Source organism: Colius striatus, chromosome Z (genome assembly GCF_028858725.1).
Source record: "Colius striatus isolate bColStr4 chromosome Z, bColStr4.1.hap1, whole genome shotgun sequence".
Classification (NCBI taxonomy): Eukaryota; Metazoa; Chordata; class Aves; order Coliiformes; family Coliidae; genus Colius; species Colius striatus.
Window position 1 is genome coordinate 63,815,706 of NC_084790.1, and position 15,147 is coordinate 63,830,852.

Consider the following 15,147-nt stretch of genomic DNA (forward strand, 5'->3'; position numbering starts at 1 on the left):
TTTAATCTCAAGGTTAGAAAGATTGTTGGCCTTTAAAGCACTCCAAAGTTACTAAAGTATTGCCAAAGGGAATATAGAATCATAGAATGGTAGAGGCTGGAAGGGACCTTTAGAGATCATCTAGTCCAATCCCCCCTGCAGAAGCAGGGTCACCTAGATCAGGTCACATAGGAACATGTCCAGACAGGTCTTGAAGACCTCCAAGGAAGGAGACTCCACAACCCCTCTGGGCAGCCTGTGCCACTGCTCACTCACCCTCACAGTGAAATAGTTTTTTCTTATGTTTAAGTGGAACTTTTTGTGTTCCAGCTTCATCCCATTACCCCTTGTCCTATTACTATCTACTATAGAAAAAAGGGATGTCCCAACCTCCTGACACCCACCCTTTAGATATTTATAAATGTTAATAAGATCTCCCCTCAGTCTCCTCTTCTCCAGACTAAACAGCCCCAGTTCCCACAGCCTTTCCTCATGAGAAAGATGTTCCATACCCCTCATCATCTTGGTGGCCCTGTGCTGGACTCTCTCCAGCACTTCCCTGTCCCTCTTGAGCTGAGGAGCCCAGAACTGGACACAGGACTCCAGATGAGGCCTCACCAGGGCAGAGTAGAGAGGGAGAAGAACCTCCCTTGACCTGCTGGCTACACTCTTCTTGATGCATCCTAGGATGCCATTGGCCTTCATGTCCATGAGGGCACTTTGCTGGCTCATCGTTAGTTTATTATCAATCAGGATTCCCAGGTCTCTCTCTGCAGAACTGCTCTTCAATCCCCAGCCTGTACTGGTGCATGGGGTTGTTCCTCTCCAGATGCAGGACTCTGCACTTGTCCTTGTTGAAGTTCATGAGGTTCCTCTCTGCCCAGCTCTCAAGCCGACTGAGATCCCGCTGAATGGCAGCACAGCCTTCTGGGGAATTGGCCAGTCCTCCCAGTTTGGTGTCATCAGCCAACTTGCTGAGGGTACACCCTGTCCCCTCATCCAGGTTGCTGATGAAGACGTTGAACAAGACTAGCCCCAGAACCCATCCCTGTGGAACTCCACTGGCCACAGGCCTCCAATTCGATTCTGTGCCATTGATCACCACCCTCTGGGCTCTGTCATTCAGCCAGCTCTTGATCCATCTCTCCATCCACTCATCCAAGCCACACTGCCTGAGCTTTCTGATGAGGATGTTATGGGAGACAGTGTCAAAAGCCTTGCTGAAGTCAAGGTAGATGACATCCGCTGCTCTCCCCTCATCTAGCCATCTGGTTATGCACTCATAGAAGGCTCTCAGGTTGGTCAAACAGGGTTTCTCCTTGGTGAATCGATGTTGACTCCCCCTGATAACCATCTTTTCCTTCATATATTTAGTGATGACATTCAGGATGCGTTGTTCCATCACTTTTCCAGGAATGGAGGTGAGGCTGACCAGCCTGTAGTTTCCTGGGTCATTTTTCTTGCCCTTTTTGTAGACTGGCATGACATTGGTCTTTCTCCAGTCCTCAGACACTTCACCTGTCCTCCATGATTGTTCAAAAATGATAGAGAGAGGCTTAGCAATTGCATCAGCCAGCTCTCTCAGCACTCTGATATCACACAGAAATAATGTAGAAACCGTCAAATTGTCCAAAGTTTTCCCATGACCTGTGTACCAAAATGACTTTGTTCCCACATTTTCAGCCTCCCACTTCACAAACACAAAAGTTAATCCAGTCCTTAATTCAATTTGATATGGCTAGATTTCAGGCAAAATTCCCAATTTAGACAGTGGTGGGATCAAACTTACTGTTACATATTACAACATTTCTTTTATGTTTCTTTTATGTTTCTTTTTTACTCACCAGTACCTGTTCAAAAGTAAAGGGAATGTAATTACTCTTTATCTTAGGTTTGAATGATCCAATAAAAGATGTCAAATACTTAAAATTTAAATCCTGATTATTTCACATTGGGAGTGTGGCTGAATGACCTAGAGTCCCATTGATAACTATGTCTGCCACTGGAACCAGTCCTTGTTCAACAGCCATGCAATGTTCAATTAAGAGCACTAAAATAGACTGACATTTATTGTTCATAAAAGCTGGTATAAATGTATCTAGTAAGAATATGTAAGACATAATGATAAGAAAATATGACAAGAAATGTATCAGCATCTAGTAAGAACTGTACATGACAGTTTTCACCACAAATGTACCTACACTAGTTTACAGCATACAAAATCCATATAAATAAAACACCATCAGCAACACCTCAAAATATTTTGTTTCCTAAATTACAACATCTGCATCTGTATGCTAAACTGTACCTGAGGTGTCATCACACTCCTAAATCTTTGATGGTGTTGTTATAGTGGGAAAAGGCTCAGAGATTTAAATGTCTTTATTACTTCTGTCTAAACCTTCTGCACACTGGCCACTCTGAATATCTGTAGGCTAGCATTTAGCTGCTTTTAATGTAAATGCGCAAACTTGAAGACCACATCCTCAGATAATATAGTTAACCACAATTTATTTATGTCACTTTTACCAGACTTAACACTGAAAATATACTGGAAACAACAGTTTACCTTTAAATAAGCAACACTGTGACAGAAGCATCCTCATATAAACTCCCAAGTCTTGCCTCTGACATGCCAAGTCATCTGCCTCAGTTTTTCAAGGAATAAAACAACTCAATGCCTAATACCACATTTATCAGCCATCAAAAAGTGTCCCCCAAACATACAGAAGCCAAAAATAGTCTAAATCTGAGATACTAAGGAAAAAAAGCACTTAAAAGGTTTTGTTTCATCTTTCTTCCTACAATACCTATAGTAATATTTACCTCTTTGAATAAATTAATACAGAAAGGTACTACAAATTCTCAAGGAGGTTAAGGAGTAGATGAATGAAGCAGACAACAAGGCAAGAATATGTGGTCATTTTTGTACTTTTAATGTTTTTATTGATATCCTATTTGATAAACAAATTCTATGAAAAACACATGAAACAGTGACTGATAAAATGCAATCTGCTGATAACTAGAAATGAAAGAAAAAAATAACATAAGCAGCCTAGCCAGACGAATGGAAGCCCCAGGGAAAACTGTATATGTTTTTTAGTTTTGTAATACTACTTGTTTAGATCTGTGCACCCTCATACATCATTTGGTAAATCACACAGCACTATATTTCCTTATTCAAAAGTTTTTGCCAAAATACACAGAACAAAGTTTTCAAAACATTTTTCTGTAGGATGAAGGTTTTTTCCTTACTCCTAAACAATTTTAACCTATAGTTGTCAGATTGCTACTGACACGTGTATGTCAGTTTATTTGCTGCTCCTGAAATTCCTTTGTACTTAAAATACTCGTTAGTCATTGCCACATTGAATTGGAAGCCAGGTTGATTTCAGCCATGATTGAAAAATTAACTCAATCTCTCCTTGCCAGTATGATAACTGAACTAAAATAGAAATGTGTCACGTTCAATAAAGGATTAATTCTTTACATAAGTGTAAAAAATGTGTTCAAGGTTCTCCTACCTCCATGTGAAATGACCTTTTTGTAAGGTTCAATGACTTTCATATCAATTCTTTGTTCTTGCTCTCCAATAACCACAGTTCTCCACAATCTGTTGTCCTCTCGCTCTTCTTCGGCTGTGTACTCTGGAATTGATTCAGACTCCTCCTGAGAAGCATCCTTAGTAGCACTCTGCTCTTCTGAAAAATAAAATTGTATATAATACATATTCCTATAAAACCTCTAAATCTTACATACATTTTAAATGAATGACTGAACCCAACTGGATTTCTATAGCACCATCCTGAATAATCTGCACTGATGTGTATAGATATATAGATATAGATAAATACCAGTGTGTATATATATTTGTATACATCAGTGTATATATATGTATACACTCTGCACAGAATTTGGTCATCTAAAAGTCAGCAAATAATTGTTTCCACTTTAAAAACCTTTTAATCACTATGAACATAAAAAGAACAACAGCAATTATTACTATGTAGCATACTGCCAAGGGATTTTTGCATTTTTTCATTCTGTTAGTAAAACTAACCAGATGCTTGCAAGAGATACTGCACTGTAGATGATAAAAATAGTCTTTGTGTTGAAGGTATAAGAACTCTACTAAAAAATAAATTAAGGAACTAAAAGTGAATACAGAGATGCTTCCGCGCTAGAGAGGAATTACAGCGGAGATAACAGCTTCTCAACTTTTTCCCAGTTTGCCTCCAAACTCTTCACATCTGACAGCAGAAAAGGTGAAGGAGGCTCATCTTTCTCTGCTTTGGTCATAAGATAATGCTGACTAATTCACTCCTCTCCCAAGGCCTTTTGGTTGAGCTTAAGTACCAGTTTCTTCCCAGATGTGAAGCACAGAGCAGTCAGGTACATGCAATCCACAGTCACCACAACAAATGAACTGCAGGGCCAACTAGAGACTATGAAGTCTCATAGCACGTTCTCTCTGCTGAGTACTCTTAGTTTGAGAAAAGCTACATTTCCATTGCACACTGATGAGATGGCTCTTAACAATAAATCTAATTGCATTCCAGATTTTCAAACTGGATGGTTACAGAGAAGTGACACAAAGGGTAATTCTTTGCATAGTTGCAATTATTTCATTCCTTCTTCAGTTATTGTTAAAACAAAAGATTCTGTACATTTTATGCATCACACGTGTTTGAAGTAAACAAGAATTACTCTGGCTCTGCAGTAACAAATAAGAGCAGAATTTGACCATGTAAATCAATAGGGAAGGTAACAGTAAACAAACAGATAGGGAGACACAGTGACATATGTGTGTGTACATAAAAAGTTCATCAGATACTGTATCTGAAAATACCAAAGAGACCTATGAGAGTTAAGAGTACACTGAAAGAAGTGATTTTAATTTATAAGAAGAAATAATCAACAAAATGTTTTACAGAAATTCTCAAACCTTTCTATATATTGATATGTCTTTGGATTCCTCTTTGATTAATGCCACTTCTTGAACTACTCAAGTAGTTCAAGTAGAAATGGAAGTATATGATCCTTAAAACATACCAGTTCTCCAAAAGAATAAAATCAATTATCTTTATGAAATCAAGAATAAGACAGCATACTGTGTATGTACTACATATTATCTACATACATAGAAACTATGAATCTATCCACATACATGTACTGATTATTAATTTGTAAACTGATTTATGTATTAAATCCTATCAATGATTCCAATACACTTGTTAGGAATATCAAGCTCCTCAAACACACAACCAAATTTAGAATTTTTTTAAAAAAAATACAATACTAGATTGAGCACACATTTGTTGTTACAGTGGCACTGACAAAATCTCAATTTCTACTGCCACCTGTCTTGTATTTTCTGTCTCTATTACAAAGTATTCTTACACCATAATACTTGCAGAAGGTCTCCTTCTCTGAGGTAGATTCTCCCATGTGTACTAAAAGCTGAGTTTATAGTCAATTTTTGGTTTTAACCTAATCTTACCTGCTGGAGTCTTGCAGGAAAGCAGTAATATTTCACCCTTACCTCACTAGCCAATAAGTTTAAAAAATCTTCAACTAAATTGCATTAATGGTCAAAACAGGGATAGAAGATCAAGAAACACACATGTGTGCATATACAATGTGACCACATAAGTCTTGTTTCCTTAGGAATTGCAAATAAAGGGAGTTTGACCAAATCAAAGGTTGGGAAAAAGAAAAAAGCCACCTTTTGCAGTCTATTCAAGTATTTTATTTCAAACTGGTTTAATCATTGCTGTTCAGTATATTATATATTGTGGAACTGAAATATGTCCTCTCAGGATGTAATGCTCATGATGCTTAATAACAGACTTAGCATTCAGTTTTGAAATATCACATATTCTGCAGCACTAGGAACATATAAAAAGGGTAACTCCACTCCCTCCAAACCTAGATATCTTAACGTGGCTTTGTATGATATTAATTTTATAAAGATACCATGAAAAACAATATGAAAACCGCATGCATGAATTTAAGCTATGCAAACTTTGGCAGGCCGTCACAGGGTGGTCCATTCCTCTAAGGATACAGGGTCTGCATGGGAGGGTATTATGCAGCTCGGATACTGTCAGAATAGATAGATGAGATTATCAGAACTGCCTAGGAAAACTTAGTCAGTTAGTTCCTCAGAGGCTAGGAAAAGAATTGCTGAGGGAGACAACTGTAGCTGTCAGAATTGGTTTTAGTGAAAAGAAGCTGGGCTAGGTAACTGGCAGACTAACATTGAAACGTTTGGGATCTGATTTTAAAAAATTTATTCTTAGTGAAACTGCAAATGATGAAAAGAGATCCTGATAAAAATTGTGACGCTGGGACTGGCTAATCATTTTTTGATAGTACAATATTGCCTCTTCCTGATAGAGTGGCTATGCTTCACTGCCTGGAGTGTAGACTTGGCAGAGAAAGATGCACCAGTGTGAAATTCAGAAAGGAAAGAAACATCTGCAGTTAATAAACACTCTTTTACTTTGCAAATAATGCTGATTTAAGGGAGGCCTTCACCTATATGCCTGTAGAGTTTTCAGAAGTGTAATTTTAATGTCATCTAACATAATAATCATAAAAAGAACATTTCAGAACCAAGATCAGGTTCTGAAAGAGAATGTTTAAATGTAAGGTATTAGCAACAAAAAAAAAGCTTGTGAAACTGATATTGACCAACCCCTAAACAAGGCAGGTGCTAGTCTAAGACAAGTACTTCAATATGTCTGCTCTCATCTATTTTCTTGCGAATTGTAGTTATGATGATTCTTCTTCATCATTCTTTTAAACAAATAGGTTTCAGCATTTCTTGCATTACAGAGCCTGCAGCTTTCCAATGATGAGGTGAACCCCTGAGTTGTGACAATAGTCTCGCTTTTCTCAGTTGCCTTTTGTAGTTCAAACAGACCTTCAACAGTCTGAGCTTGACAAGCTAAAAACCCACCATTTCCTACAGTCTCAACAGCTTGTCTTCTCAGCATTTACTTCCCTGGGTTTGACACAGTAGTCTAGAAACACTGATCTGTGGGAGACTGAATGTGCCGGTAACAGCACAGTGCATACTAGTTAACAGTAGAGAGTGACAGAAGCACAAAGATACCAAAGGCTGTTTACCAGGCTAATAAATCATTCTGCACTAGTTCTTATGACTATCCTCACAGTTACAATATTCATTAAATATATAGCTCACTTTTTTTATTGTCTGCTTATTTTGATACAATGTGAATTTCCTCCTTTTATGCTCTCTTTTCCTGGCACACCTAGGTACAGGACATTTTGCTGATTGTGTATAAAATCAAACTACACAGCTATAAAAACGTCATTAAAAAAACAAGTACCGTGAGTTCTTCCTCACTTAGGATTTTGGGGAAAGTGGTCCAACTTCAACAGGTGAACAAATCAGCACATATAGAAGACAGCAAAAAAAAGCTGTCGAGAAATGCTTGCTATAAATACAACTTCCACCAAAATCACTGGAGTTGAATTTATTTACTGGAGGGCTTAAAGGCAAAATCTGTTGCACTGCAGACAGACAATTTTGCCCTCACATAGTAGTCTCAACAGCCTAAAATTGCAAATACAGGCTGCTTTGGTGTGAGCACATGTGCGTGTGTGTGTCTGTTTTAAGCTTTGCTATAAAATACTCTATCCATCAAGCAACTCATCACTATGCACTGCATCTACCCATGAGGAAATCAGCCTTCTAATGAGAAATGACATTAGAGATGCTCATGCATGATTGAGTACACAGTAATGCCTCTTTGGCAATATCACTTAAATTGATGCAACTGTTCTTGTATGCTCAAAAGAGCATACAGTTTTAAAATTATAGTGACCTCATTAGCAATAGAGAATTTAAATGCAAGGCAAAAATTCAGATTACATTGACTCATTTAAAAATTTTCTGTCTGTTGTAGATTGTAAAATGGTCACACTCATTTTCCTCTCAAAGAGCTTAGGATCTTCATGTACCTACACTAGAGAATACAGTTCTTAAAGTGAGTGTTTCTTAAGGTATTGAGAAGGAATGAGTGCTAACATCCTATTTAATTCAAGGGAGTAATTGAGTAAGACTGTAAAACATTTCTATACCATATAAGAGAAAATTACTTATATATGAAGGAAGAGTGAAGAATCCATTGCACACCTCAGGGTGTATCTATACTGTACAACCACACCTGCTGAGAAAGCGTGTTTAAATCAGTGGAATGAGGAATTCTGCTGTTCCATCACTTGAGCTAGCTTTATCATGCCATGCACATACCTTCCACATACCTGCTTTCCAACCATAGACAGGAATTTAAAAATACTATTTTCAGTAAAAAAAGACTTCACTCACAACACTGAAGCACGCTGTGTCTGACACCATGCTGTGTCTGCTTCATTTATACACTGCAAGCTGTTTGGTGCAGCTAGTGTCAGTCAACACATTTTGCACAAGGCTATATCCCTAAGTACTACCGATGTAACTGCAATCCAGAGCTGGCCAGAGCTGCATGAAGGTACAGTTAGCTATGGCACTCTCTACAACAGAAAGCAGCCACATTCTCCTTGAACAAATCTTTCCAGACAAGTGTTATGGTAGTGGACAAAGACATGACTTGAAATTTGATTCTCCCTACGTAGCTCTTCTTATTTCATTTGATCAGTTGTGCTATGTCTTTCTGCACTCTGCAGAACTAGAAATTTATTACTTTACACACTGGAAGAAAGGCTCAAAACCAGTAGACAGTAAAAATACCTGGACACATGGCAATAACTCTCAAATGTTTTAACCGTGTTCGTATGCTGACAGACATGCGACCGATCATGCAACTCATAAAGAAAGAAGCAGACATGAACTCTACATTTACAATCCAGGACATTACCTTGTCCAGCATATTCAAGAGAGTCTGCTTCATCAGGAGTGTCAAGGTCATCTACATTGATGTCAATTTCATCTGGTGTATCCAAATTATCATCAGAAAGTACAGACCCTTCACTCTGGTCCAAAGAAAGATTGATATTTGGAGCAGTGAGCTTTATCCTTCTGGGATGCGAACCATTAAGATCAAGAGAATTGGGAGGTTCTGAAAAAAGAGGAAAAGAACAATGTCTCCTCTGCTTACAATTCATCTCCCAGATACTTAATAATCACCTCCAAACACACTGGGACAGATCAATTTTAGCAAAACTAAGCCATTTAAGACCACCTAACATAAAATAAAAAATATCAACATTAATGATTAATGAAGTAAAACATCTACAGGATGGCAGATGTAACTGGGAGATCTTAAATTGTGAAAATCCAGATTCACTTTTTTGCTATGATCACAGGAAAATCAAGTGTGGTACATACTCTGACTCACAGAATCACAGAATCTTAAGGGTTGGAAGTGATCTTGCAAGATCATCTAGTCCAGCCTCTCTGCACAGTTTAAGAATGTAAAGAGCAATGCACAAAACATTTGAATTCTAAATCAAAGTATTGCTGTATTCTGGAAAAAATAATCCGTTGTAAACTTTCATAGCTGTTCACAGAAGGCCTCATCCAGCTATATCTTCAATTTTAACTATACAGTATCTTATTCCATACAACAGAAGAAGCAAAAATACCTCTGAGTGTCTTAATTAGTCTTAAATAAAAGTAGCCTTCGGCAACACAAAAGCTAGATATGGCTTTGCCCCTTGTCTCTGTATTGTGTGGCACATTGCAAGCTGTTTAGTCTGAGGTACTGTAACACTGAGCTCACTCAGACAGCACACAAACATAAAATAAACAACAGAGACTACTTAGGCTTCACAAGGACTACATGACTGATGACAGCAATGCACAAGAGAAAACCACACCACAATTATCAGTTCTCAAGTGAAGACAAAAATTTACTAAATAAAGTGAACTTAACACTTTTTCTTTTTAACACTGAAACATCCTTTTCACTGCATAATTATATGCCAAAGGAATAAGATATAATTAAGAAAGTGAGCATGAGCTTCTCTCACCAGGTCTCATCTCTGTAGAACTGGGGCTTAGTACACCCTCAGCAAAGGGGATATCCATTCCCACATCCTCTTGTACCAACCTGAGAGGTAAAATACAAAGCAAAATCTTAAAAGATATGCACAAGTTGACCTTGCTATCAAATAGCTCATGTGACCTCATAGAGCATTGAAACATAACTTAACATAGCCAGTTCATAAGTGTGATTGCAAATTGATGTGAGAAATGAACACAGTTGTTGTCATTCTACTGTGCCATTCTTACCCCTTATATATGCATACTTTTGTATCGTCTTTGGAGACTTCAGATCACATACAGCCCCTTTTACTTCAAGCAAAACACAGCATTCAATAATAAGAGGCTGGCAAACAACATTTCTCATTTTATACAAATGAAGTTGGACTTTTGTCATCCAGCAAACCAGACATATCATAGCAGGGAGCTTCTGCTACTGTTTGCAAACTGCAAACTCAGGTAAGAGTTGCGTTTTGGTATTTTCATTGCTGTACATACAGTAAAAATGAGATTTGTACAGCAAAAATGAGATTGTGAGTGAGTTTTCTCATTCTTTTGATATAATTTTGTACTTTACAACTGTTTTGATCCAAATCAACCATTTGGTCATACTGAAACAGCTGATGTCCTGCATTGAAAGGCTATAGACAGCACAAAAGTGAGAACTGAAATTACATTGCAGATTTTCAAAGACTAAAATATTGCAAAACATCCTACCTAGACTCCACTTTCAGGAAGGTACTAAGAAATCACATTTAATATACCTACATTAGACAAGTAAAAGGCATTAGGTTGTGAAAATAGCAATCATGCTGTTTGAATGCTCAAAGCAAATTTACTTGAACTGTTTTCATGTCTATATTCTACTCAAGTATTCTATGAAATGCTTGCTGTGAGGAACATTCAGCAGCAGATAGGAAAAAACATTTTACTTTTTTGGGACAATTCTGACAGCTTCCAATCTATCTGCAGTAAAGTGTACAATTCAAAAATAAATTATCAAAATCATTATAGCATTTATTTTCAACATTCCTGTTCCAAAGTATTTTTTTTTAAATATTTTTTTCCCACAAAAGTTGAAAACCAGATAGTTTTTACCCTTCGATTAACAGAGCTGTAATAAGATCAAGCAAGGTACCTTTCCCTGTGCCACAGCATCAGCTAGGTCTGTTCTGAATGATTTGGGTGAATGGCTCCAAACAGGCTTGGCATGTTGCTCCTGCAGCTTCTCGCTACCCATGCTTTCCCCATGAGGACTATCCTCATTATTTCTGTTTTGCAGGTAAGATTCTTCCAACTAATCATTGCATCAGAGTATGAGTATAGTTTCGATGATTCCTTTTTAATTTCTTATACACAAATGTCTACAGGTAGGACTCCCTATAAGTGAGTCAAAGGCTTCACTGTGCTTAAAAGTTACTAAATATCTTTACCTCAAGCCCCGTATCATCACATTCCTAATACAGATGGGTAAATTAGGGAACTCTCACTTTTCCTGTGATGGCACAGAGAATACAGACAACATAAAGCTAGGGTCAAGCATGTCTGTCCTGTTGAATTTATGATCAGGCCTCATCTCCCAATAATTTTAGTCTCTTGGTAATTCTACTAGGTTTATCCCCACATACTGTACAAGACATCTTTCAGAAATACACAGATTAACTGCTTAATGTGTTCTACAAAATACATCATATTCTGCAATATGTTTCATTACTGCCAAATAAGGCCTGAAACATTCTTTCTGTTTGGATATACAACAGAACCGTAAAGAAATTTGATGAAAATATCCTGCTCCTGAATAAAATGGATGGCACAAATTGTCTGTAATGTACCATTTTCATCTCTTCTGCTCTGTAGCATCATCTCTGTGCAGAGGCTGTACAGAAAACTGAAACACAGAATACCATAACAATTCATTTAGAAAATATGAATAAGTCATCAGAATCTTTGGCTTTCTTTGGTATCTGTTCAATTCATAGTAAAATATGTGTCATGAAGTTCAATTTATTCATCCAAAATCAGCAAGGACAAAGCTGAATTCTAATAAAGTACTGTAAGTAACAGCCAGGTAAGGTAAAGAACTATATTAGTGCAAACAGTGGGTGGGGAGGATGAATAATTCTAATCCATTTTAAATTCAGATTAAGATTTTATTTGGGGTTTTATTAACCTTTCCAAACACAAAGCTACGAAAAGTTCTCAGATTAAAGCAGCTCAGCAGCAGTCACCTAACAACTAATGGATACTCAAGGATGTGTAGTTTGGCTGGACATAACAGCATTTTAATACAAACATATAAACCACTCATTAAAAAAATCTCTTACAGCCTCATCACACTACATGACAATTTCTTGCTGAAGAAGCTTCATAAATTACTGCAAGAAATCATTTGAGAGGAACTGCTTCTCTTTCAAGTTATGTGAAAAGTAAGCTAGACAAGGCCAGGAAATTTTCAGGCTTTCTATATTAAGAAGAGTCAGTATTCTCCACACTATGTCTATAAAAAACTTTGAAAAGAATGATCATCTTCTCTGTATGATAATAACATGCCTGAGTTTTATATATTCTGTTGTTACAGAAATAGAGACCACAACAATTCTCATCTAAAAAAAAAAATCCCAACATTTCCCACAAGTAATTAATTCAGAGCTCTGGGAGTTGTCTAGACATTTTGCAATGCCTGGGACAGAATTATCCTAAGTCATGTCATTTCTAGGATTACCACAAGATTGCTTTTCTCCCTGTGGCAACTGTTAAAAAAAGAATATGTGTAGGTATTTGGAGCTGGCATCACTGCTTTCTCTACAATCTCTTAACACTTTCATTACATAAATTTCAAATGCTTTTCTGCTTTCAGTGGGACCTCTACATACAGCTGACTTAAACCAGAATTTCATATTACAGTGTTTACAAGAATGGTAGATTTCTGGGAATTGAAATATAAATGTGTTTCATATGCTTTTGTTTTAATTTCTGCTGAAATACATCTACTGTTACAGGAAATATACTAAAAAACCACCTTCCACAAGTAAACAGTATGAAAATTTGTCTGACAATAACTTTATTTTCATGGAACAGCATTTTTATTGTCAATAATCCATATAATTCATTTTGGGAAGTTAGATTTGGGAAGCAAGAATCAACAGTCCTGAAAGATCTGGGACAAGGCAAGCAGTCAAAAATCAGTTCGAGACCAGTTACCAAAGGTATTGCTGACACAAGGTTATCCACTGTATTTTCAATCATAGCAAAGATAGTATCACCTTTCAGAAATTTTTTTGGCTGAGATTAGGTTTCCTTTTTTTAAAAAATGCATCAGGTTCTCATTTATGGTCAAATAAATAGTCAACAGGCTACTCATAGAAAAGAGATTCTGACCTTAGAGTTAGTTGTATTGTTACAGATTCTTTGTGCTTAACCCAAACAGAAAAATATTCCTTGCCAGACATATATCCTTAATGTTCAGTGAAAGTTAATATTTTTAAAAGTACATACTTAATATTTGTTCAGTCGTAAATTAATAGGCAATACAGGCATCTTTCAAATCTCGTTGAGTTTAGGAAGCTGGTTACAGAGCATGGCTTCTGTGACATTGTACCTCAAGATGTGGCTCCAGACTCCTCATCGGTGTGAGAACGAACAATATATGAATGAAATGTGTTTTCTACAGATATTACTCCCCATTTTCTGATGGATTTTGAGAGCATGCTATGCCAAGCATTTCCATGTCTTGCACAGTAATTTCTGGTTGTCCACACGCTCTCAACTGTTGTCAGCAGGTATCCTAGTAATGTAAGATGGACTGCAGAAACTTAAGTTAAGCAACTACCTCCTCTTCCATCTCACAGTCTACTTTACATGATACCAAAGATACACAGAACAGAAGAATAGATCCCGTTTGACAGATAAGCAAGTCTTTATGAGGAACAGATTCCTTTTGCAGAGTTAAAATACAAGGAATGGAAGGAAAGACCCCTTGGTGTAAACTTTTCACAAACAAGATAAGCGAGTCTGTGAGCTAAAGGGCAATTTCAGTGCCAGTCACTGCTGGGCATCTTGGTTCTGCCAACTGAGTTACAGCAGCAGAACTTTCCAAGTTGAGAATTGTGACCATATACGGGCAAACGGAGCTAAAGCCTCCCTAAAAACGTCTATGAAGGACCTTTCCCCAAATTCAGTACTCTTGCACAGAGGTAGTTTTCCAATATACTATAATATGTACTAGGTTTATATGAAGATTTGTTCTCTTCATGTATACAATGAGAGTGGTTTTGTCCCTTGGTGTGCACCTTAGGAGGAGAGATCCCTCTTGCATCCAGTCCTGTAATAAATCTTTCTAAACTGTCACTTGGTTTGGAGAGTTTTCTTGGTTGTGATTTTTGATAACACAACACTTTAAAAATTCTGGCTTATAAAATTCCTTGCCTTCCTTACAAGTGCAACGATGTGGCCAAAGGAAAACACTTTCCCCCCGCCACCCCTTTCAATGAATACTCCTTACTGAAGAAGTAAATTAAATTACTTTAGAAAGCTTCATTCTAATCAGGTATGATTTACTGGATTGATTAAAAAAAGGATCTTTCACTTAGAACAGAGGTCAAAGTCAAATAAGCTTTTTGTGTCATAAATGACTTCTTTTATGTGATACACAGACCGGTCATTCAAGGATCAGCTGCACTGGGAATCAAGTTACTGCATATTTGCTTTGATAATTCAGGTTGTTCAGGAGTGGCTAAAAAAGTCCTGTTTCTCAAAGGTGGATCAGAGTCAGATATAAAATTCTTATTAAAGGAGGAGAGAGGCTGGAGGCTGAAACCCTTTCCTTTTCTCTTTCTTGGTCCAGACACTCTTACAGCTTAATAAATTAATAATCTTTGAATAATTCTTAGTGCCCTCTCAAATCAGTATTTCTCAGAATACAAGTTATCCTTCCTGACTTTTCCAGGTACAGCAGCATTCTGCTATTTTGGAAAGAGCAGCTCTGAATATTCACAGCAATATGTCATAATCCCTATGGGCTGTGCTGCCTCACCCGGTGTCACATGTGATATATCACCAGTTTCCCAAACTGCTCTGCAGCTATTACATATCAATAAGTTAATTTCTTTAGTCTAAAACAAATAATCTCTTCAATGGCTTGCTCAGAACAAACA

At 37.2% G+C, this 15,147-nt stretch overlaps 1 protein-coding gene across 2 annotated transcripts in view; it reads right to left on the reverse strand.

The window, feature by feature from the left end:
- Positions 1 to 15,147, reverse strand: part of PRUNE2 (prune homolog 2 with BCH domain) — a 141,097-nt gene that overhangs the window by 17,989 nt on the left and 107,961 nt on the right. For both annotated transcript variants that reach the window (XM_062017851.1, XM_062017852.1), the window contains 3 exons: positions 9,982 to 10,061; positions 8,868 to 9,068; positions 3,504 to 3,680 (listed from right to left, as the gene is read on the reverse strand). In XM_062017851.1, coding sequence (XP_061873835.1) covers positions 3,504 to 3,680; positions 8,868 to 9,068; positions 9,982 to 10,061 — 458 coding nt within the window. The remainder of the gene's footprint in view (positions 1 to 3,503; positions 3,681 to 8,867; positions 9,069 to 9,981; positions 10,062 to 15,147) is intronic.